The 23,167-nt window shown below is 47.5% G+C and overlaps 1 protein-coding gene across 2 annotated transcripts in view; it reads right to left on the bottom strand.

Moving 5' to 3' along the window:
* The window catches only part of TADA2A (transcriptional adaptor 2A), a 271,049-nt gene that overhangs the window by 206,392 nt on the left and 41,490 nt on the right, over positions 1–23,167 (bottom strand). For both annotated transcript variants that reach the window (XM_083173206.1, XM_083173205.1), the window contains exon 7: positions 2,987–3,059. In XM_083173206.1, the coding sequence (XP_083029332.1) occupies positions 2,987–3,059 (73 nt within the window). The remainder of the gene's footprint in view (positions 1–2,986; positions 3,060–23,167) is intronic.

Genomic DNA, 23,167 nt, shown 5'->3' with positions numbered 1-23,167 from the left:
CGCTGGTTCCCAAAATACGGGGGACAAAATGACTAGGGGTCCCCCCGTATTTTAAGAACCAGCACCGGACACAACCAGCCAAGCAGGGTAATGCCACAGCCGGGGGGAGACTTTTTATACAAGTCCCCCCGGCCAAAGCATTAACCCCCTGGCTGGTCAGCATGGGCAGGGGTCCTGGGGAAGTGGGGACCCCCCCAATGAAGGGGTCCCCCCCCTACAGGACTTACCAGCCCATGCTGATAGCCCCTGGGCGGTGGGCATCGTGCTGATGACTTGTGTAAAAAAAAAGGATAAAAACTATTGTTCTTTACTGGCGAACTATGAGTCCCAGCAAGCCTACCCCGCATGCTGGGACTTGAGGAACCACAAGTCCCAGCATGCGGGGCATTAAAGGGCCCGCTGGCACTTGTAGTTCTGCAGTGAAAAAAATAGTGCACAAAATCACACTGACACCCTGTAAAATAAAACTTTAATACACACAAAACACACACACACTGATACTTACCTACCTTGAGCCCGTAGGTCGGTCCCTGGATCCTGGGTCCGGGCTCCGGGGCTCCAGGGCAGAAGAGTCCGGTTCCGGGGCCTTGGTCCTGGTTCCGGGGCTGGTCCTGGGGTTCCGGGGCTCCTGGCGTGAAGAATCCGGGGTCCGGGATCCGTGGTAGTCCAGAGGGGTACCTAAGGAGGCAAATCCTACTCACCTGCTCCCCGGCGGCGACCTCCGGTGACAGCGCTGCTCCCGACTGGTACCCGGCTTGAAGGACTTTGCCCGGCGCTGAGATGTTTCCTCTTCGCCGTCTGTGAACAGAGATGTCGTCAGAGCAGAGATGTTACTCCGTCGGCGTCTATATTCAGAATGATTTCTGGCCAATCAGGAGCCGAGTTTCTCGGCTCCTGATTGGCCGAGAAATCATTCTGTTCACAGACGGCGAAGAGGAAACATCTCAGCGCCGGGCAAAGTCCTTCAAGCCGGGTACCAGTCGGGAGCAGCGCTGTCACCGGAGGTCGCCGCCGGGGAGCAGGTGAGTAGGATTTGCCTCCTTAGGTACCCCTCTGGACTACCACGGATCCCGGACCCCGGATTCTTCACGCCAGGAGCCCCGGAACCCCAGGACCAGCCCCGGAACCAGGACCAAGGCCCCGGAACCGGACTCTTCTGCCCTGGAGCCCCGGAGCCCGGATCCAGGGACCGACCTACGGGCTCAAGGTAGGTAAGTATCAGTGTGTGTGTGTTTTGTGTGTATTAAAGTTTTATTTTACAGGGTGTCAGTGTGATTTTGTGCACTATTTTTTTCACTGCAGAACTACAAGTGCCAGCGGGCCCTTTAATGCCCCGCATGCTGGGACTTGTGGTTCCCCAAGTCCCAGCATGCGGGGTAGGCTTGCTGGGACTCATAGTTCGCCAGTAAAGAACAATAGTTTTTATCCTTTTTTTTACACAAGTCATCAGCCCGATGCCCACCGCCCAGGGGCATCGGGGACAGCCCCGGACTATCAGCATGGGCTGGTAAGTCCTGGAGGGGGGGGACCCCTTCATTGGGGGGGTCCCCACTTCCCCAGGACCCCTGCCCATGCTGACCAGCCAGGGGGTTAATGCTTTGGCCGGGGGGACTTGTATAAAAAGTCTCCCCCCGGCTGTGGCATTACCCTGCTGGCTGGTTGTGTCCGGTGCTGGTTCTTAAAATACGGGGGACCCCTAGTCATTTTGTCCCCCGTATTTTGGGAACCAGCGCCGGACCTTGAGCCTGGTGCTAGTTTTATAAAATCCAGGGAACCCCAACTTGATTGTTCCTTTGATTTTATGATACCAGCACCGGCTTTTTGAGCCCGGGGCTGGTTATGTTTAGGGGGGGACCGCACGCCGTTTTTTTTTCTTTACAACCAAAATCGCATATATGAAAATGCGCACATTTTCAGGACTGAAAATGCGCACATTTTCATGACTAAAAATCGACCTAAATCGCGGCAAATCGCATTTTTTGCCGCTAATTCGCATCTCATTACATATGCGAATTAGCGTCTAAAAATGCGATTTTTAAAGGTGCGATTTCTGGCGAGTTTGGAACTCGTCCAAAAATCGCAGCCTATTACATTTCGCCCTAGATCTTTATTTTCAGCCAATCTTGCACCATATTAGTCTAATTGCACTCTGCAATGCTAATGTATATTATCATTTAATTGATTCTGATGGCACCCACATTAACTTTGTTTTGATGAAACCACTATGGTGATGGTAATGTACCTTGGATATACATTAACCTCTATTATTGATAAGATTTTATTTTATAAAAATATTTACTTATCCACTATGGAGTACTGGTTCATAATTTTTTCCAATCTTATGAAGGGTGAGAGTAGTATTAGATAAATAAGGTGTGTGTGTGTGCGCGTAGGGGTGTTATTATGGACAATACACACTAAGATTTTGTGCAGAGAGATTCCAATATTTTTTGGTGCCCTTATTGCATATAGTATTTTACTTTAGATGTGGCGATATGCAAATATTTGTTATGGTACCTAATGCCCATTGTTGTTTGCGAGGCTAACGCAATGTGACCAAACGTAAATAAGTACTGAGGTCTTCAGAAAACAAACAAAACGTGCGAAAATCTGACTTTTGTATATTTGTGCTCAGCACCTCAGGAGATGCTGTTAATGGTTGTGAAGCTCAATAAAACGATAAAAGCACACATGTAGCAATCTCTATTTTACGCACTCAAATGCAGTATTTTAATTAGGAAAATATAAACTCCCCTTTGGGACTAAATTGAAAAGCATCTCTGTGAAATCACTATTGGTTCTGAATTCTACACTTCACAATATCACAGATTCAGGAGTCTTGCCGTATACATCGGATCCCAGCTCAGACATGGAGCTTGTTCGATACATAAATTAATTAAATAAAGATGTGACGATCTCTAGAGACTATTATAAACATCTGAAGGTAGAAGAAAGATTACAGTTCTGGACACAAAGAAAGGCTTACCATGTAAAACGTCTGAATCATCTTCAACAAAATCAATATCTCTTAAATCCCATTCTGCATAGTTATCAAACTCCTATTGGATACAAATTATGTATTAGTAGTGTACACAAGAACATTACTGCAATTCACTAGGTTCCATTTTCATTAGAAATCTGGACTTCAAGCATCAGTATACGAGTATTTAGAACACACAGTAGCAAAACTATATTGTTAATATGGGATTTTTGTACGTGCTGTAAAATCCTTTCCCCCAATTTCATCTGGGGGACATTGAATCATTGGGTAGAGTTGCTTAAAGGGACCTTAGAAGAAAATAAAGGCAGTAAGAGTGTAGCTCCTTAACTGTATGCAACCCATGGTCTGCAGAGAACAATATTAAAAGTAGTTCTAAACCAGGGGTGAACAACAGTGTTTAAACTTATATGCCAGCAAGATTCAACCAAAAAAATAATAACCGATAAAAAATGGAGGACAATGATGAGAACACATCGTCCATTAGATGGAATTGGAGAAAAATAATTTTTTTTTCTATTTCATACAATTTAGGAAACATGGACCTTTGGATGTTAGAGGGGAGGGTATAATAAAATAAAAAACCTTGTATACAAAACTCATCTTTCAAAACACACATCCTTAGATGTGAACAATTCAAATAGATAAAATGTAGTAAAAACCAAACTGACCACCACTAGTTTAGATTTTATCCTTCATTTGGGTGGCTGGGAAGGGTGGGGTTATTTAGGTTTGTATAGTTTAGTGGGGAGATAGGGATAAGGTTTTTCAGGGAGCCAAGTATACCTAAGTTGGGGGGTAACTTAGGGGCCCCCTGTGTTTGTATTTACTAGAGTGTGTGGTCACAGGCCACTGCACCCCATCCTGAGAAGTGGGTTCTGTTTGCACCCCATTCTTAGGAATGGCGAGTGTGTTGTACTTCTGTATCTATATAATTGGGTTGATTTTTAATTTACATTTGTAACTGTGATCATAGCTTTCTCATGCACCCTAGATAAGCTCATTTACCTGAAACCTGTGACAGCTGCCCCTTTAATACTAATTCAGGTGCTGTGTTTGGGATTGTCTCACCTTTAAAAGCCATAAGCAGTTGAGCTTTAACCCAGGAAAATAACACATGTTCATTTTAGCTATGATGTGCAAGCAGTTGCCAGGTTCCCATGAAAACCAGTTGTTAGTGTAGGACAGGGGTGTCAAACACAAGGCCCGCGGGCCAAATCCGGCCCGCCAGACCTCTTCATGTGGCCCACGCAGCCGCCGCCAGCCTTCACCTTTTATTCTCGATTTTTTTTTTTAAACAAGAAAGCCGCCTCTTCAGCGCATGCGCGCAGCCTACAAGCCAGAGAACGTCTGCCCCCTAGAGCAGTGCCGCCGGTCGTCAACCCCTCCTCCGCTCCCACCTGCTGTATAGGAGCCAGAGAGAGGAAAGAGCAGGTCCGTCGTGGTGAATGGTGCTGCTGCTGTGCGCTCCAGGTCACTTACTGCTGAGTGCGCACTGCACAGTGACCGGGAGCACGCTGCACCCCACTCCTGGATAGATAAAGCGAGGAGTGCTACTCACAGGAGGGAGGGGGAAATGCGCCTGTGTGTCCTTGGTGGTGGAGCAGCTCAGACTGGAGTGGACGCATCAGAGCGGGTAGTGTCAAACTCTCTGCCTAGGTGTGTGTGTGTGCACTGGCACATTGCAGCCCATCATTAATTGCTGTGTACCATGATAATAAGCAGGACATATGCCCTAAGACTGAGTGCTGCCCCCCTGTGCAGGCAGCGTGTGCCCTAATGCACTGCAGTTCACAGCAATAGCAGGAGGGAAATGCTACTGCTGAGTATACAATAATTGAATGCAGTGACAATAATTTATGATAATAAAGAGTGGACACATAGTCCTACAGATACAACCGACCCTTTGAGGGTGACCAAACTGCTGATGCGGCCCCCGATGAATTTGAGTTTGACACCCCTGGTGTAGGACTTACAGTGAAATGGGGTCCCTTGGCGATGGGCTGCAAGCTTGAATGCATTGATCAATTCATGAACTAAAACCCCATTATTTATTTAATTGATTATTAGAATGTTAAGGTGAGTTCGTTTGTTGTAGTGCGTGCTGGGCCCCCCTGTGTTTGTAATTACTACAGTGTGTGGTCACAGGCCACTGAACCCCATCCTGAGAAGTGGGTGCTGTTTGCACCCCATTCTTAGGAATTGTGAGTGTGTTGGTACTTCTGTATCTAAAAGTTGGGGGTAAGGCATACAGGGTGGGGGTTATGGGGAAGGTTTGATTTATAGGTGTCTGTTTCTGTTTAATTTTACTTTATATTATTTCCAATATTATTTTGATGGCTAGATATATTTGTGATATATTTATATATATATATATATATCTATTTGTGATATCTATATGATCAATATGTTTTCCTTTGATATATCAATACAAGGAACTCTACCTCTATACTTATGTTTATACTCCTGGATATATAATATTTTGAAATAGGTCACTGGCCGATTCTCTCAATCTCAAAAGTTGCCTTCAGGTGACTGAGACAGCACAGGTATATATTGGAGATATTTAGCAAATCCGGTGAGGGACTCTAACCATATGTACTTCCAAGGTGATATTCTCTGAAATTTTACCTGTGCCTTGCGCTAGTCTAGGGAGACAGAGGGAACTCAGAGCTGAACGCGTGGCTAAAGGGATGGTGTAGGAAAGAGGGGTTTGGGTTCCTAGAGCACTGGTCGGACTTTTCAGACAGGTGCCATCTATACTGCAGAGATGGATTGCACCTGAATGGAAAGGGGCGACAGCGCTGGGAGGCAGGATGGTTAGAAGGTTGGAGGAGTCTTTAAACTAGACATGGGGTGGGGATGCAGATATAGACTATGGGAATGTAAGACAGAATAGTGAGGAATGGGCAAGTAAGAGATTGGAGGTTGGAGAATGGGGGTTGGGGAGTAAAACTAGAGGCAGTAAGAAATCAACAGAGCATCTAGATCTCAACCAAACATTAAAAGAAGAAAATAAAAATAAACAAACTGAAATGCTTACTGGCTAATGCAAGAAGCTTAGCAGGAAAAATCGGGGAACTGGAAACTGTGGTCACTAAGGATAATCAGGGTTCGCAAAAACGCGCTATATCGCGTATTTTACCCGAAAACGGTCCCCGGGGACTCAGATTTTAAAACTAAAGGGGTCCCCGAGGACGCGCTGTACTAAACATGTGAGCCGCCGCCGTGAGCCACTGCGAGCCAATCACAGCAGCGGCCGCCGGGACCCAATCATTGAATAGAGGCCGCCCGACAGCCAATCACTGTAGGTTTTGCTGCGCACCCTAAAGCCGCGTGCCCTGCATTTTGAGAGCAGGTTACCGAGTCACTGTGCGTCCCCCTCCCGCCATGTAAGTTCATTCCACTGCTGAGAGGGGGGGACAGGATGGGATGCAGATGTAACAGCCGCTCTCAGCAGAGTAGATGAGTGGGCTGTCAGGGTGGTGGGGGACTGGATGTGGCTAAAGCAACTCAGAGCAGGGTGTCAGCTATTCCAGCCACATCCAGTCCCCCGCTGCGCTGATAGCCCGCTCACCTACTCTGCTGAGCAGCATGTCGACATGTTTTCCAGCCTTTGGGAAACGACACCCCCCCCCTCCCCGTGGCAACAAGCAAAAAATGCCCCCCCTCCACTGTGGCAACGAACCTAAAATGCCTCCCCACCTCATGGGGCAATCAGCATAAAATGCCCCCCACCCAGCATATAACCCCTGCAAGGAGCATATAACGCCTAGCAACAAGCATGTAGGTAAGCAGCACTTATGTGCTATAATAAATACTGTAAATAAAAATCACTGTACTATAATGTGTACTGGGCATAACGGTGTGCGCTGTAATGTGTACTGGGCATTACGGTGTGTACTATAATGTATACTGGGCATAACGGTGTGTGCAATAATGTGTACTGGGCATAACGGTGTGCGCTGTAATGTGTACTGGGCATAACGGTGTGCGCTATAATGTGTACTGGGCATAACGGTGTGCGCTATAATGTGTACTGGGCATAACGGTGTGTGCTATAATGTGTACTGGGCATAACGGTGTGTGCTATAATGTGTACTGGGCATAACGGTGTGTGCTATAATGTGTACTGGGCATAACGGTGTTTGCTATAATGTGTACTGGGCATAACGGTGTGTGCTGTATGGTGTACTGGGCATAACGGTGTGTGCTGTATGGTGTACTGGGTATAGCGGTGTGTGCTGTAATGTGTACTGGGCATAACGATGTGTGCTATAATGTGTACTGGGCATAACGGTGTGTGCTGTATGGTGTACTGGGTATAGTGGTGTGTGCTGTAATGTGTACTGGGCATAACGGTGTGTGCTGTAATGTGTACTGGGCATAACGGTGTGTGCTGTAATGTGTACTGGGCATTACAGTGTGTGCTGTAATGTGTACTGGGCATTACGGTGTGTGCTATAATGTGTACTGGGCATTACGGTGTGTGCTGTCAAGTGTACTGGACATTACTGTATGTGCTGTAATACTCTACCTCTATACTTATGTTTATACTCCTGGATATATAATATTTTGAAATAGGTCACTGGCCTTCGGCGCGCAGTGTCCCTGTTTTCATGTTTATATAGTTTCCAGTATATATGTATCTTTATGCGAGTGTGCCAATTGATACTTCCCCCCCGTCCCACATGAGCCATGCTGGGGAGAAGGGGAGAGGAGGCTTTATTCCGTTGGGACCCAGAAAAGGTCCGGTAGGACCCCAATTTTTAGAGGAAGTGAAGGGTCCCCGGGACCCACTTTTTTGGGTGGTTTTCGCAAACACTGATGATTATGATATTATTGGTATAACAGAAACATGGTGTAATGAGTCACACAACTGAGCATTAAACATAGAAGGACTAAACTCTACAGAAAAGACAGGGAAAATAGAAGGGGCCTTTATGTAAAAAATAACTTGACACACAAAATAGGGGTATGCTATAGGGACTAGTCTCTACTTTTAAGCCAAATCAAAAAATCGTCAGATCAGGTCTAGGTACTAATTATGGGGGATTTTAACTTACCAGACATTGATAGGAAAAATGAGAGAGTTAAATTAGAAAAAAGCAGTGGGTTCCTAAGCTTACTCAAAGACCAGTTTATCACACAAACGGTAGAAACTCCAACTCTTAATGAGGCACTATTGGACTTTGTATTAACAAATAATATAGATTTAGTTTCAAACACCAAAGTAATTGAACATCTAGGGAACAGTGACCACAGCATGGTTTCACTTGAAATCTACTTCTGTAAAATACAACATACAGGACCAGCAAAAATACTAAACTTAAGAAAAGGGAAGAAATTGAGTGGGAAGCGGTAGTTGAGGGGAAGAATGCAGAGGAAATGTGGGATACACTAAAAAACGTGCTTGAATCATTAACTATTAAAATACATACCAAAAGTCAATAAGAGTAAATTTAATTAAAAAAAGCCATCATGGTGGGACAAAAAAGTAAGGATACCAATGAACAACAAAACAAGAGTTTAAACCATGGGTCCTCAAACTGCGGCACTCCAGATGTTGTGAAACTACAAATCCCAGCATGCCTTGCCACAGTTTTAACACTCCCTTATAGCAAAACTGTGGCAAGGCATGCTGGGATTTGTAGTTTCACAACATCTGGAGGGCCGCAGTTTGAGGACCCATGGTTAAAACTCTATAAAGATAACGTAAATGACAAAGTGTTTAACAAGTACAAAGAATCAAAGAAAATTTCTAAAGGGGTAATCAAAGTAGCTAAAAGGGAAAATGAAGAGCGTATAGCCACTGAAAGCAAAACCAATCCCAAGAAGTTTTTCAAGTACATAAATATTAACGGAATAATTAAAGAGAACATAGGCTCATTAACCAATATCAATGGTAAAAGTTTTACAGGGGATAAGGGTAAAGCAGAACTGTTAAATGGGTTCTTTTCATCAGTGTTTACTAGGGGAGAGCAGACAGTGGAACTCACAGGTACCACAAATGGAATGAACAAGTCAGATCCCAATATTGCTTTCACGACCGATGAGATAAGTTTGCGGCTCAGCAAAATCAAAACAAACAAATCACCAGGGCCGGATTCATCCTAGTGTACTAATGGAATTAAGGGAGGAACTAGCGACACCTCTATATTACATTTTTGATAATTCCCTATCATCAGGTAAGGTACCAAAAGCCTGGAGAATAGCAGAGGTAGTGCCAATATTCAAAAAAAGGAAAAAGGGATGACCCAGCTAATTACAGACCTGTGAGCTTAATATCAATAGCGGGTAAAATATTTGAAGGACTTTTAAGGGATGTAGTTTATTTAGTATTAACCAGCATGGGTTCGTGAAGAATCGTTCATGCCAAACTAATTTACTAGGCTTCTATGAGGAAGTTAGCAAAAACCTTGATAATGGAAATTCTGTAGATGTGGTCTTCCTAGATTTTGCTAAAGCTTTTGATACAATACCACATAAGCGGTTGATAAATAAAATGAAGGACCTAGGATTAGGGTCAAGAATCTGTAGATGGGTAGGGAACTGGCTGTGTAATATAGAGAACAAAGAGTGGTTGTGAACAGTGCCGTATCAAATATGAAACCAGTACTAAGTGGAGTGCCACAGGGTTCGGTACTAAGGCCCATTTTATTTTACATATTTATTAACAATATTGGGCTGGGATTACTCAGCAAGTTACTCAGAGTTATTAAACCAACAGAGTATGACTCCACACTTCAAAATGATCTTAACAATCTAGATGAGTGGGCAAAAAAGTGGAAGATGAGGTTCAATGTGGATAAATGCAAGGTAATGCACCTTGGGAGACATAATCAGTTTGCTAGTTATTACCTTAGCGGGAAGGCATTGGGTAATTCAATACTTGAAAAGGATCTAGGAGTCCAAATAGAAAACAAACTGGGGTGTAGTGCTCAATGTCACATAACAACAAAAAAAAAAGACAACAAAACAGAATTCTAGCATGTATTAAAAGAGGCATGGAAACTAGGGACTCAAAAGTAATTATGTCACTGTACAAAGCATTGGTTAGACCTCACCTTGAATAGGAGTACAATTCTGGGCCCAACAATAACAAGGACATCATAGAATTAGTAAAAATCCAAAGAAGAGCAACAAAGCTAATAAGGGGAATGGAGAATTAAAGCTACAAGGAGAGATTGAGCAATTTGGGACTATTTACACTAGAGTACAAATATATCAAGGGCCAATATAAGGAACGGTCAAGCACAATTATTACTGCAAGAAAGGAATCTAGGACACGCGGGCACGAGTTTAGATTAGAAGAAAGATGATTTTGTTCCCTTAGAACAGTGGTTCCCAACCTTTTTTCTATCCCGTACCCCTTGATTAGGTTTTTCATTTATAAGTACCCCTCCTCTCAATTTGAATTTTCCACAGTACTTATGAGTGGAAGTGAGCAGTACGCGTGTCCTAATATTAAGGAGTAGCCGTGGACTAGTATATGGTCAGGAATCAGGTCCTTCTTTATCTGACCGCTGGCTGTGTATTGTCTCCAGAGTTCCAGCTAACGCCTGTAGGATTAATGCTTCTTCCACCTATGTCAGTGCGGGGCAGATGTTCACAGGTAGCTCTCAGTGAATTGCTGGTTGGGCAAAAGCACGAGGAAACGCTGTTGACGCTGCAGATGGAACTGGAAATGACACAACGTGGCTTGTTTCCATGTCAATGGTAGACTTCTTTTGCCATTGGGAGACATTTTCTTCGCCATTACCAATATTATTTCCAAGTACCACCAACTGGTCTGCAGAGTACCCCCAGGGGTACTAGTACCCCAGGTTGGGAACCACTGCCTTAGAAGGAAATAATTCTTTACGGTCAGAGCAGTCAAACTGTGGCACTCTCTTCTTGGAGATGTGGTGTCGGCAGACACAATAAATACATTTAAAATAAGGTTGGACAAACATTTATTGGTTAAAAACATCCAAGGGTGCAAATAAGAATCATAATCTGTCTTTAAAAATATCAGAACATACTATATAACAAGGGATAAGCTATTAAAACCTAGGTTGAACTCGATGGATGCAACTTAGGGACTCTAACTAATTTGTTGAGCCATTTTAAATTGAGGATGGGGAGGAATGACCCGTTGGGCTTCCGGACCAAGAAGAGGCTGGCGTAAAAACCCGTGCCTTGCTTAGGTGCAGGTACCAGAGCTATGACCCCAGACAACAGGAGCTTGTGGATGGCCTGCAATTTTCTAAGTTCTTTGGAGAACTTGTAGAAAAGAAAAAGCTTGAAATGCGACGCAGAAAGGTTATGGAACCCATGTCTGTTGTGGTTTCCAGCCAGATGTTTGAAAACCGCAGCAGGCAACCCCACACACCCTGGGATCCCCCAGGTGAAGTGCCACCCCGTCACGTGGAGGGATTATCCTCTGGCTTAGAGTCAGGTCGCCTGGTGGCCCAGGGACGTTTATCTTTGGTATTGGAGGACTTTGCAGGCAGAGTTCTTGTAAAAGAATGTCTCCTACCCCTGCCCTGAAAGGACTGGAAAACAGCATGGGGACGTGGAGGAGTAGACAGCAGGAAAGCTGCCTTGGAAGCAGCAACCATAGCCACAATTTTATCCAGCTCTGACACAAATAAGAGGGTACCCTCAAAGGGAAGTGCTTCTAGGGTTTTTTCAGAATCAGAATCCGCCTTCCAGGAGCGGAGCCACAGAGACCGAAGTGCCGCAACAGCCGAAGCGGACACGTGGGAGGTAAGGGTAGCTGCATTAAGTGCAGCCTCCTTCCAAACAGAGTGCGGCCTGATGCATGATGTCAATAGTCGGCAACAAGTCATCTGCACTACACCCCTCTGCAACAGTAGTTGCGAGGGCGGTAGTCCATTCCACGATGGCCTTAGCCACCCAAGCGGAAGCCAGGGTAGGCCGAGCCACTGCCCCGGATGTGGTATAAATGAGGAAGTTCCCCAACCTCTGTTCAGCTGAGTTCTTAAGGGACACGGTTGGAAAAGGAATAGAGTAGAGGATCACACAATCTTAGCAACATGTGCGTCTACCCTTGGGGTGGTTTCCCAGCGGACTCTACCCACCTGAGTAAAAGGTAAAGGGTGGAAAACCATTTAGGGAGTGGAATTACAGCCAGAGACCGTTTGGGACATTTAAAAGTCGGTCCCGAGGACCTGAGTGGTTCAGCAGGGTCCTATAAATTTAAGACCTCTTTAACCGCTGTTACCAAGGCCGCTACATCAATGCGTAATGAGGAGTCTCCCCTTGAGGCGTCGTCATCATCATCCCTGTTGTCAATCAGTTGCCCCTCCTCATCCTTGTCCTCCGTCTCTGAATCCTGATGGAGAAGGGACAGAGGGGAAGGCCCCCCCACCCGACTGGAGCCGTGCGGCTACCAGTCTTACCCTGTAAGGATTTTTGGAAGTCCTGGACAGAGGCAAATAAAGCATGTGCCCAAGGGGACTCCACCCCCGGAGACTTGGCCTCAAAGGCTGCACTGACGGTGCAGATGTGAGCTTATCTACTAGCTGCACCATAACCTGAGTAATGGACTTGGCCCAAGCAGGCTCCAGAGAGGAAGCCATATCTGTGGGCTGTGCCTGCGCATTTTTACATCTTTGTCATAAACCCTCGTGCATGTAGTCAAGCAGGCCTGCTTTGAAAACTGTATAAGACTTCAATACAGGAGCCCTTGTGTCGCTAACCCTGCCTTCTCTGGAAGACATTTTAAAGGAAACAGGCAGCTTAAAACGGACACAGTTAACACAAAATACTTCCGACAGGCAGTGATCGTGTTAAATCAGTACATAAGATACAGCAGACATACAATGCAAAGAAAAAAATGGCACTAAGCTCCCTTAAGTAGCTATGTCTGGCTGCAGCATAAAAACTCTGTAACCTGAGTCCTTGTAGGAGAGGTACAGGGGTGGCCTTGCCCAAGTGTTCTGGTAGTGAAGCAGTGGAACCCAGGATGGCCAAGTGCTCTCCGTGTCCCCCTTACACGTGCAGCAGGCAGAGATCAGTGGCAGGAATCCACGTGGGTATACCCTTCCTACTGTCCCTGGGGAAGGTGCTGTGTGAGGGGAGCGCACTCCCCCTACTAGTAAATGGTCCCCAGGGAATAAGGACCTCATGCGGCGCCAGTAAAATGGGGGTTGGGGGTGATCTGGCACACGCCAGGCAGCCCCACTTACTGGTGCCACTGCCCACACACAATTGTTTCCCTGGTGGTCCAGCGGGGTGGATGGGGGACCACTCTGGCCGCTTGCTAGTGCAGCCTGGCGGTGTGTGTCGCACCCCCCCCCCCCAGGCTGCTAGGGGGTCAGCCACAATCAAGCACCGGGGAGTGGTGTGCAACTGCTTTGCCTGGGTGATGGAGCAGCAGCTCAGGTGTCAGCTTTGGGTGGGTACGCTCAGGTCTGCAGCTCTCATCACTGCTCGCCCGAATGATGCGTCCTCCGATGCGAACTCATGGAACCTATAGAATTTGGCAAAAGTGTGAACAGATGACCAAGTGGCGGCCCTGCAAACCTGCTCAGCTGTGGCCCCATGTCGAACCGCCCAAGAGGTGGCGACCGACCCAGTGGTATGCGCATTGATCCTGGCCGGAACAGGCCTACCAACCTTAGTATATGCAAAGGCAATGACAGAACGCAACCACCTAGCAATGGTCTGCTTGTGCACATCATACAAGACTAGCAAAGTATCAGTCTTCCTGACACACTTCACCCTGTCCACATAAATGCGCGCACAACGTCCAAATTCCTCAATTTGTCCCTTTTCCTGGAACCCTCTGGGGGTTGAAACACAGGCAGATTCAAATGAAGAGCAGAGACTACTTTTGTCAAAAATTGGGGTAAATCCCATGGAGCCACTGGTTGCTTGTAGTGAGGTTTCAATCTGGAAACCCCTTGCAGGAAAGTCTGCACCTCCGGTAGCAATGCTATCCTCTTCTGGAAATAGATTGACAGAGTCGAGATCTGTACCTTGAGAGACTGAAGGCTTAGACCAGACAAGAAACCATCCTGCAAAAAACACAAGTAACTTTGCAAGTCGAAATCGAGATGTATGCGACTTCTGCCTTGCACAGCACCTAATATAGGTCTTCCAGACCCTATAATAGTTAGCCAAAGACACCGACTTCCTAGCCTTTACCATGGTGTTTACCACAGCCTCTGAGAAACCCTTGTTCTTTAAGATGGCGGTCTCAATAGCCAAGCCGTCAAATTTAGCCGAGCTAAATCCAGGTGGAAGAACGGCCCTTGACCTAACAGATCTGACCTCAGAGGTAGACGCCACGAGTCCACAGACAAACTCTGAACCCTCGAGTACCAGGTCCTCCTTGCCCAATCCGGAGCTATTAGAATCACCGGGATTCCTTGGGATTGGATTATTTTCAGAACTCTTGCCAGCATTGGAAACGGCGGGAAAACAAAGCAGATTCCCCTCCCAGGGGAGGGTCATTGCATCCACTGCTTCGGCCAATGGATCTCTTGTCCTGGCATAAAACCTGGATACTTGATGATTGAACCTGGATGCCATAAGGTCCACATCCAGAGTTCCCCACTTCACTGCAATCTGGTGAAACACCTATGAGTTCAGACTCCATTCCCATTCGAGCAGCTCCTCCCTGCTCCGGAAATCGTCCTAGACAGTCTCCACCCCGGGGATGAATATCGCTGATAATGCTGGAACCTTCTGCTCCGCCCACAAGATCCGGGAAACTTCCCACATAGCCAGTCTGCTGCGTGTGCCTCCCTGATGATTCAGGTACGCCACAGCCGTGGCATTGTCCGTCTGAATCCGCAATGGGAGACCCTGCAATCTTTCTCCTGCCAGGGATATCACCTTCCACACAGCCCGCAGTTCCAGGATATTGATCGGCAAGGCTGACTCTTCCGAGGTCCACAAGCCCTGAAGCTGTGGGTCCAGAGCAGCTGCCCCCCAGCCCCTGAGACTGGCGTCGGTAGTGACTACCAGCCAGTCCCAGGACTGCAGAGAACAACCCCACTGAAGGGAATCCACCTCCATCCACCATTCCAGGGAAGACCATGTTTCTGGAGACAGCACTATGCGCTCTGACTTCATGGTCTGAGTATTCCCTGACCAGGATGTCAGAATGTTCCACTGGTATTCTCGAGAGTGGAAACTGGCAAACTGTAGCATCTCGAAAGTCGCCACCATTTTTCCCAGCAGCTTGAGACACCTCCAAACTGATGGACTCTGAGGCCCCAGAATCTCCCGAACCAAGATGGATATGTCCCTGGCCTTTGCCTCTGGTAGAAATACCCAATGTAGATGGGTATCCAGGACAACCCCCAGGAACTGGATTCTCTGTGACGGCACAAGCTGAGACTTTTGTAAATTTAAAAGCCAACCGTGAACTTGCAAAAACCTGATGGCTTCTTCCAAGTGTTTCTGCAAGATCTCCGCCGACTCTGCTTTGAACAGCAGGTCGTCCAGATAAGGAATAACAGTGATTCCCCTCAGTCGGAGAGCAGCCGCCATCACTGATATCATTTTGGTGAATACCCTTGGTGCTGTGGCCAGACCAAAGGGCAACGCCTGGAATTGAAAGTGCAGGTTTCCTATAGCAAACCTCAGGAGAACCTGATGTTCCGGGTGGATAGAACATAAAGATATGCGTCCTGGACATCCATGGATGCCAAAAATTCTCCCTGGTCCAAGCTTAGCAGCACAGACCGCAGAGATTCCATCTTGAAATGGTCTACCCACATATGGAGATTCAAAGGCTTTCAATTTAAGATCGGTCTGAAGGAACCGTCTGGCTTGGGCACCAAGAACAGAGTGGAATAAAAGCCTTTCTTCCACTCCACTCGAGGGACCGGGATCACCACTCCTTTTTCTAACAGGGATTGAGCCGCCCCCAAAAGAGCAGAACGGAGCCGAGACTCCTTTGGCATTGGTGTGGGTAGAAATCTTCTCGGAGGAAGACCTTTGAAGGGAATCCTGTATCCCTGGGATACAATGTCCAACACCCAAGGATCCCGGTACAACAACGCCCAAGCGTGCCTGAACCATCGCAGACTCCCCCCCACCTTGACCACCGCTGGGAGACTCCCCAGGTAGTCATGCTGAGGGCTTTTCCTCATCTTTGGTGCTCGAATTATGACTTTGGGGCCTTGCCCCTAGAGGACTGGAACTTTCCCCTGAATGTCCTCGAAAGGATGCACCCCCTCTAGGGGAGGGCCAAAAGGACGGTCTAAAAGCAGAAAATCTCGAGGCCTGTTTTGCTGCAGGAGCAAAAGTACTTTTGCCTCCCGTGGCCTGCTTAATAATCTCTTCCAGCTCAGAACCAAAAAACAACTTTCCTTTAAAAGCCAACGCCTCTAAGGCCTTTTTTGATTCGTTATCCGCCTCCCAGGCTTTAAGCCAAAGCACTCTCCTGGCATTGACGGACACCGTGGATACTCTGGAAGCCATTTTAAGGGCTTCCTCCTCAGCCTCAAGCACATACTTCGCAGCTGCTTTCAATTTCTCACCTAGCAGTAACACCCCTGGGTCAGCATGCAAAATAGTACATAAGTCACTGGCCCAAACAATCATGGCCTTAGAGACCCAGGCTGATGCTATAAGAGGGCGTTAAGTGAAACCCACCCCTTCAAAAATTGCCTTGATGTTACCTTCAAGCTTCTTGTCTACGGGGTCCTTAAAGGCTGCACCCCCCTAGACAGGTAGCACAGTGGCTTTAGAAAGCCGTGCCACGGAAGCATCCACCACCGGAACTTTTTCCCAGAGGTCCTCATGAGTCTCAGGCATGGGGTACAGACTTAAATATCTCTTAGGCATCTGAAGCCTTTTATCGGGCGTTTTCTAAGCCCCTTCCAACAAATCCTGTAAACCTTCATCAGCAGGGAAGGTAACAGTTTCCTTACGCTGCCGTTTAAATACGCCTTTTGCAGGAGTCTTATCCTCCACAGACAAATTCAAAACCGGTTTTACAGCAGTAATCAAATACTCCACCCCTGAGGTCAAGGAATCCTCAGAATCATCACCCTGATCCCAGGGGATGTCTGCGCACTCTCCCTCCTCTCCAGATTCAAAAGCAAGCAAAGGCACTGAATAAGACCTTTTAGGGGTCCCCACAGGATCACTATCAAATCTGTCTAGCAAATCATTAAATCTGCTGATCCCTTTTGCAGTATCCTGCATGACGTGAAAGAACCCAGGATCTGCTTGGGTCAGAGGCAAGGAGCCAGAAGACTGCTGAGATGATGACATAGGTCTAGGGAAAGATACCAACACATCACTCTGCCTGTCCAGCAATTGCAGTAAGGCATTTACAGACCTGCCCAGGGCACTGGCCCACGCAGGCTCCGATTGCTCTACCCTCTGGGGTTCACTGCCCATGGGTCTCACACCAGCGCAAGTAATACACAAGCCCCCCTTGGCCATCTGTTCAGGGGCAAATTTTAGTGTACACACACTACAAGCACACAATGCATTAAGGGCTCCCTCCCCCAAAGCCACAGACTGCTGCTCAGACATGATGCAAAAGGTAAGTGTCACAGTGCACAATGTACAGGCATTAAATACAGAGTCAATGCACAACAGTCACTTATCTGTCTGAAGCTTTCAGAAGTGGGGAAAACGATGCCCAGGAAATCCAAAAACTCTGCCAGAATCTGTCAGCCAGTTCAGCTCCACTGCAAGCGTCTTCCGAATGGCGCCAAACAGAGTGAGGGAAGAGACCAAGTCCATGCTGCTGCGGGGTCCGTGGCTTTTGGCGCCAACCACCCCCAGACAGCCGCTCCCACTGCAGGATCTCCAAGTTCCAGTGTCTCCCCCACTGCTGGGGACCACTTGGAACATGCCTGTAACACACTGCTGTCCTCTCACACAGGAGCTCAGTGTGTAAGCTCCGCAGAAAATGGCCACAGCCATCACGGAGCGCCTGTCCCCCATGACCCCTACCTAGCGTGAAGCCAGTTTCAGAGCGCTCCAGAGCCCAGGCAGCTTCTTAAGAGAAGCTGTAGGCGCCGCACAGGGAGACCAGACAGTGTCTCCCCTGTGCGCAGTGAGCTGACAGGACGCGCTTCTATCAGCTCCTGCTGCGCTGTCAGTGTGAGGATTCAATGAGAATCCTCACACTGTGCCTACCTAGCTAGTGTAAAAGTTAATAAAACAAAAAACTAACTAACTCTAATCCTTCGGCTGCTCCTGCAGCCCTTTAGAATAGCACCCACTCCAGTGGGCACCTAACACGAACTGAAGAGTCTGGGATGCAGAGGGAGGAGCCTACCCTCCAAAAGCTTTAGGATAGGTGCCTGGCTCCTACGGACCCTCCTACATCCCAATGTTGAGCTGTGTCACCATGACCATTTCGTCCAGTCCGGTGACACAACTTCACCTTGGGACGTTCACAAGCCGGTATTATGGGAGGGTACACTCAGACTGCCAGTTCTCATCACTGCGCGTCCGAATGAAGCGTCCTCTGACGCGAACTCATGGAGCCTGTAAAATTTGGTAAAGGTGTGAACAGAGGACCAACTGGCTGCCCTGCTGTAGCCCCATGATGCACAGCCCAAGAGGAAGCAACTGACCTGGTGGTATGTGCATTAATCCGAGAAGGAACAGGTCTACCCACCTTGGTGTAAGCAAAGGCAATCATTAACCTTACCCACCTGGCAATGGTCTGCTTAGAAGCAGGCCAACCTCTCTTATGCACATCATACAGAACCAACATCAGATCTGTTTTGCGGATGTCCTTTACCCTTTCAACATAAATTCGCAAGGTGCGAACTTCGACCAACTTTCGTAATTTGTCCCTATTTTTTGCCCCCTCTGGAGGAGGAAGCAGCGGGAGCACAATCTCCTGGTTTAAATGAAAAGAAGAAACCACTTTTGGTAAAAACTTAGGCACTGTTCAAAGCACAGCCCTATCGTCATGAAAAATTAAATGTGGAGATTTACAGGACAACGCACCTAACTCCGAAACACGTCTAGCCAAAGCAATGGCTAACAAAAACGTCAGTTTCCAAGAAACATACTTAAGGTCAGCCGACCTTAATGGTTCAAACGTAGGATTCTGTAATACCGACAGAAACAACGATAAATCCCAAGGCGCCACCGGCTGCCTGTATGGTGGTTTTTACCTGGTAACACCCTGTAAGAAGGTTTGAACTTCAGGTAAAAAGGATATCTTCTTCTGGAAGAAGATGGACAGAGCAGAAAGCTGTACTTTCAGGGACTGTAATCCCAGTCCAGATGAAAAACCATCCTGCAGAAACTCCAATAATCTAGACACCTTGAACCTGGAGGTGTGTACTTTCTGCCACTCACACCACCTGATGTAGATCTTCCAGACGGTAATAATTAGCAGCAGAGACTGATTTACGAGCCCTTAGCATAGTCTGGACAACTGCATCAGAAAGACCTTTGTTTTTTAGTAAGCCAGGCCGTCAACTGAGCCCACCTAGGTCCAGGTGCAGAAAAGGCCCTTTTCTTAGGAGGTCCTGACGAAGAGGAAGAGGCCAAGATTCCACTGATAACTTCAGAATGTCCAAATATCCCAACCTCTTGGGCCAGTCTGGTGCAATCAGAATGGCCTGCACTTGCTGAGACTTCACCCTTCTCAACACCCGCGGTATCATTAGGAACGGAGGGAAAATGTAGACCAAGTGAAAGTGCCATGGAACAGTCATGGCATCCACCGCCCAAGCGGTTGGGTACCTGGTCCTGGAATAGAATTTTGGAACCTGTCCGTTGTTCCTGGATGCCATTATATCCACTTCTGGGAGCCCCCAGCGACTCACAATCTTCTGAAATACCTCCGGATGTAAATGACCATTCCCTCTCCTGCAGATCCTCCCTGCTGAGGAAATCCGCCTCTACATTCTGGATCCCCGGAATGAAGACGGAACCGGAATGTTGACTTCTGCCCAGGAGAAGATTTGTGAGACTTCCTGCATCGCCATCCTGCTGCGAGTCCCGCCCTGATGATTTAGGTAAGCCACTGCCGTGGCGTTGTCCGACTGCACTCTGATCGGAAGGCCCCTCAGACAATCCTCGGCCTGTTGGAGAGTCTTCCAGACAGCTCGAAGTTCCAAGATATTTAATGGAAGTCTGGATACCCACAGACCCTGCAACCGATGGTGAAGGGCAACCACCCCCCGAGACTGGCATCGGTCGTGATCACCAACCAGTCCCAAGAGCGGAGAGACCGCCCCAGCTGTAACGTCTCTATGTCCGTCCGCTAGAGTAAGGACTCCTTTGTCTCCTGAGAGAGAAGTAATTCTTCCCGTTTCATGGTTTTCACATTCCCTGACCAACAGGAAAGGATGTTACATTGAAACGGTCTAGAATGGAACCTGGCAAACTAAAGAGTCTTGAAGGTTGCCACCATCTTGCCAAGGAGCTTCACCCCCTGCCAGACTGTGGGTCTTGGAGCCTGCAGTAAAAGTAGTACTAGCTGATGGATGTCCTTTGCTTTGGACTCCGGTAGGAAAACCCGGTGTAAATGGGTGTCCAAGATTACCCCCAGGAATTGCAATCTCTGAGAGGGAATCAAATGGGAACCCATGTCCTGTAAGAACTGTGGCGCTATTGATAGATGTTCCAGCAACTTGTCTCCTGACAGCTTGGAATAGCAGATCGTCCAAATAGGGGATGATCCCAATCCCCCTTAGTCTCAGTGACACAGCCAAGAAGAGTATTGAATAAAAACCCTTCTCGTGTACCTCCAGAGGGACCAGGACCACAACCCCTTTTTCCCTGAGAGCAAAGGCCGCTCCCAAAAGGACCGTGCATGAATTGGCTTAAACGCCCCAAATTTTGAGCCTGAAGCTCTTGCGGTGGTAGGCTCAGTGATGTACTCTGCTGCACATCTGAGTTTCTCTGCCAGAATCAGGCTGCAGCTGATTTTCCAAAGCCTCAGCCCATTTAATCAATCATAGCTTTTGCTACCCAAGCTGAGGCAATAATTGGGCGGAGTGTATAACCCACTCCCTCAAAAACTGCTTTAAGGCATTCTTCCGCCTTTTTATCCATCTTAAAGGCTGCACCACCCTGAACTGGCAATGCAGTAGCCTTTGACAATCTAGCCACTGGGGCATCTACCATCGGGACTTTCTCCCACAATGTCACATGCTCTTCAGGCATGGGATACATATTTTCATATCTCTTGGACATAGACACATTTTTATCAGGGACTTTCCAAGCCTCCCCTAACAAAGAGACCATACCGGGATCTGAGGGAAAAAGTCACAGATTCTCTGCACATTCTTTTAAAAATACAATGAGCCTGTATCTGGTCTCCCTCTGACAGATCCAAAGCCTTACTTACACAGCCAGGATAAGATCCTCAATACCTGGGACAGAAGCATCAGCCTCTTCCTTCTGGTCACCAGATAAATCATCTGCACACACACACACACACACACACACACACCCCATCATCATCTGAATCTGCCGATAACAGAGGAGGTGTAACTGAAGGCTGTCTAGAGGAAGGACTCTCAGGGGTTTTTGCAAACTTCTCCATAAGTGCATTCATCTTATGTACCCCTTGCGCAGTATCCTGTATGACTTGCAACAACATGGGGTCCCCTTGCAAAGGAGCAATGGATCCCACATAATTTTGGGAGGAAGAGCTAAGGCCATGAGACGTGATAAAGTTGTCCTTTTGCCTATAAAGAGCCTCAACCAAGGCATTCATAGACCTCCCCAACACCGCAGCCCACACTGGTTCAGGTTGCTCAGACCCCTGGGCATGCGTATTAACAGACACAAATTTACAAGCAGGGCAAAGGCCCCCCTGGTCCGCCCGTTCACATGTAAAATTAACCCTGCAAACACTGCAGTCTAACAACATGTGTCTCCCCCCCCCCCCCCCCTATCCAGTTGCACTTATCGGTCTGCTTGCTGTAGTCGCTTCAGCGTCAGCGGGGGCAGCGCTTTCAGGAGGCCTTCACTCTGTGTGCTTCAAACAGGCTCAGCCAGGCTTCAGCTCCGCAGCTGTGGAGAGAATATAGCGCCCGCACACAAAGTAGGAAGGGACCAAGTCCCTGCTTCAGCGGGGTGGGAAGCAAGTATTGGTGTCCTTTCCCCCCTTTAGCCGCTACCACAGTAGTTTCTCCTCACCTCCTAGTGCCTCCCCCTCAGCCGGTATCCAAGTTCCACTTGGAACTGTCCAGCTAAGCTGGACACCTGTAGCAGCCTTCACTTCCCTGGAGGGATTTCAGGCTGCAAACCCTTTCAAGATGGCGCCCGCCATCGTGGGAGGTCCTTCCCCCACAATCCCCTTCTATTCAAGGAGCCGGTTCCAGACGCTCCCAGGGCGCAGGCAAACCCCAGCAAAGCTGGGGTTAAGCGCTGTGCAGTGGGTACAGTCACCCCTGCACACAGAGCGCTGACAGGACGTGCTTCTGTCAGCCTCTGCTGCGCTCTCAGTGTGCCTTGCTTCTAGCCAGAAGCAGCACACTGGTAAAAAACCTGCACTAGACACTATTGTTAATAAAATAATAACAACCTAGCTAATCTAGTCCAAAAATCCAGAAAAAAAGCCAGCTGCAGCTGCACCTGATCAGCATAGCTCCTGTGGGCACTTAAAACAAACTGAAGTATAATGGAATGCAGAAGGGGAGGAGCCTGTGTCCAGTGGAAAGCTTTCAGCAATAGGTACCTTGGCTCCTGCGGACCCTCCTACATCCAAGGTGAAGCGGTGTCACTGGACTGGACGGAAGGGAAAATAGATTTTAATTCACTATTTTCTTTCACAATTTTGATTTATGTGTCAGTGTTACGGATTTTAACATTTAAATGTCACTTTATTACACAGCATATGGGTAATTTTATGTAAATTAAAATAGAAGTCAAGTTAAATAATATATTTGTGCTCCTTGGGTCTTGAGCACCAACTGGACCAGATGGTTTCTCTCGCACTGCCAAGCTCCAGTCAGGAAATAGCCTACCTCAGAAAGCTTGCCCTCTGACAGTCCCCGAAAGTATGAAGTGAACTTACTCAGCTCCTTCCCCGCCAATACTCTCTCTGTCATCATCCCAACTTCCCTTACAGTGGAACTACACCCAATTAGCCTGAAATCGTGATCCTGCCAAAATGAAACCTGAGCAGCAGAATAGCCAGGGAGTGGTATAGCAGCAGTGCAGCTAAGTCTGTGTGCTGCTCTGTATATCCACCATACAGAG

The sequence above is a fragment of the Crinia signifera genome, chromosome 2 (assembly GCF_055691185.1).
Source record: "Crinia signifera chromosome 2, ASM5569118v1, whole genome shotgun sequence".
Classification (NCBI taxonomy): domain Eukaryota; kingdom Metazoa; phylum Chordata; class Amphibia; order Anura; family Myobatrachidae; genus Crinia; species Crinia signifera.
The sequence above is the reverse complement of the archived record's forward strand: the minus strand, read 5'-3'. Positions and strand labels throughout refer to the sequence as shown.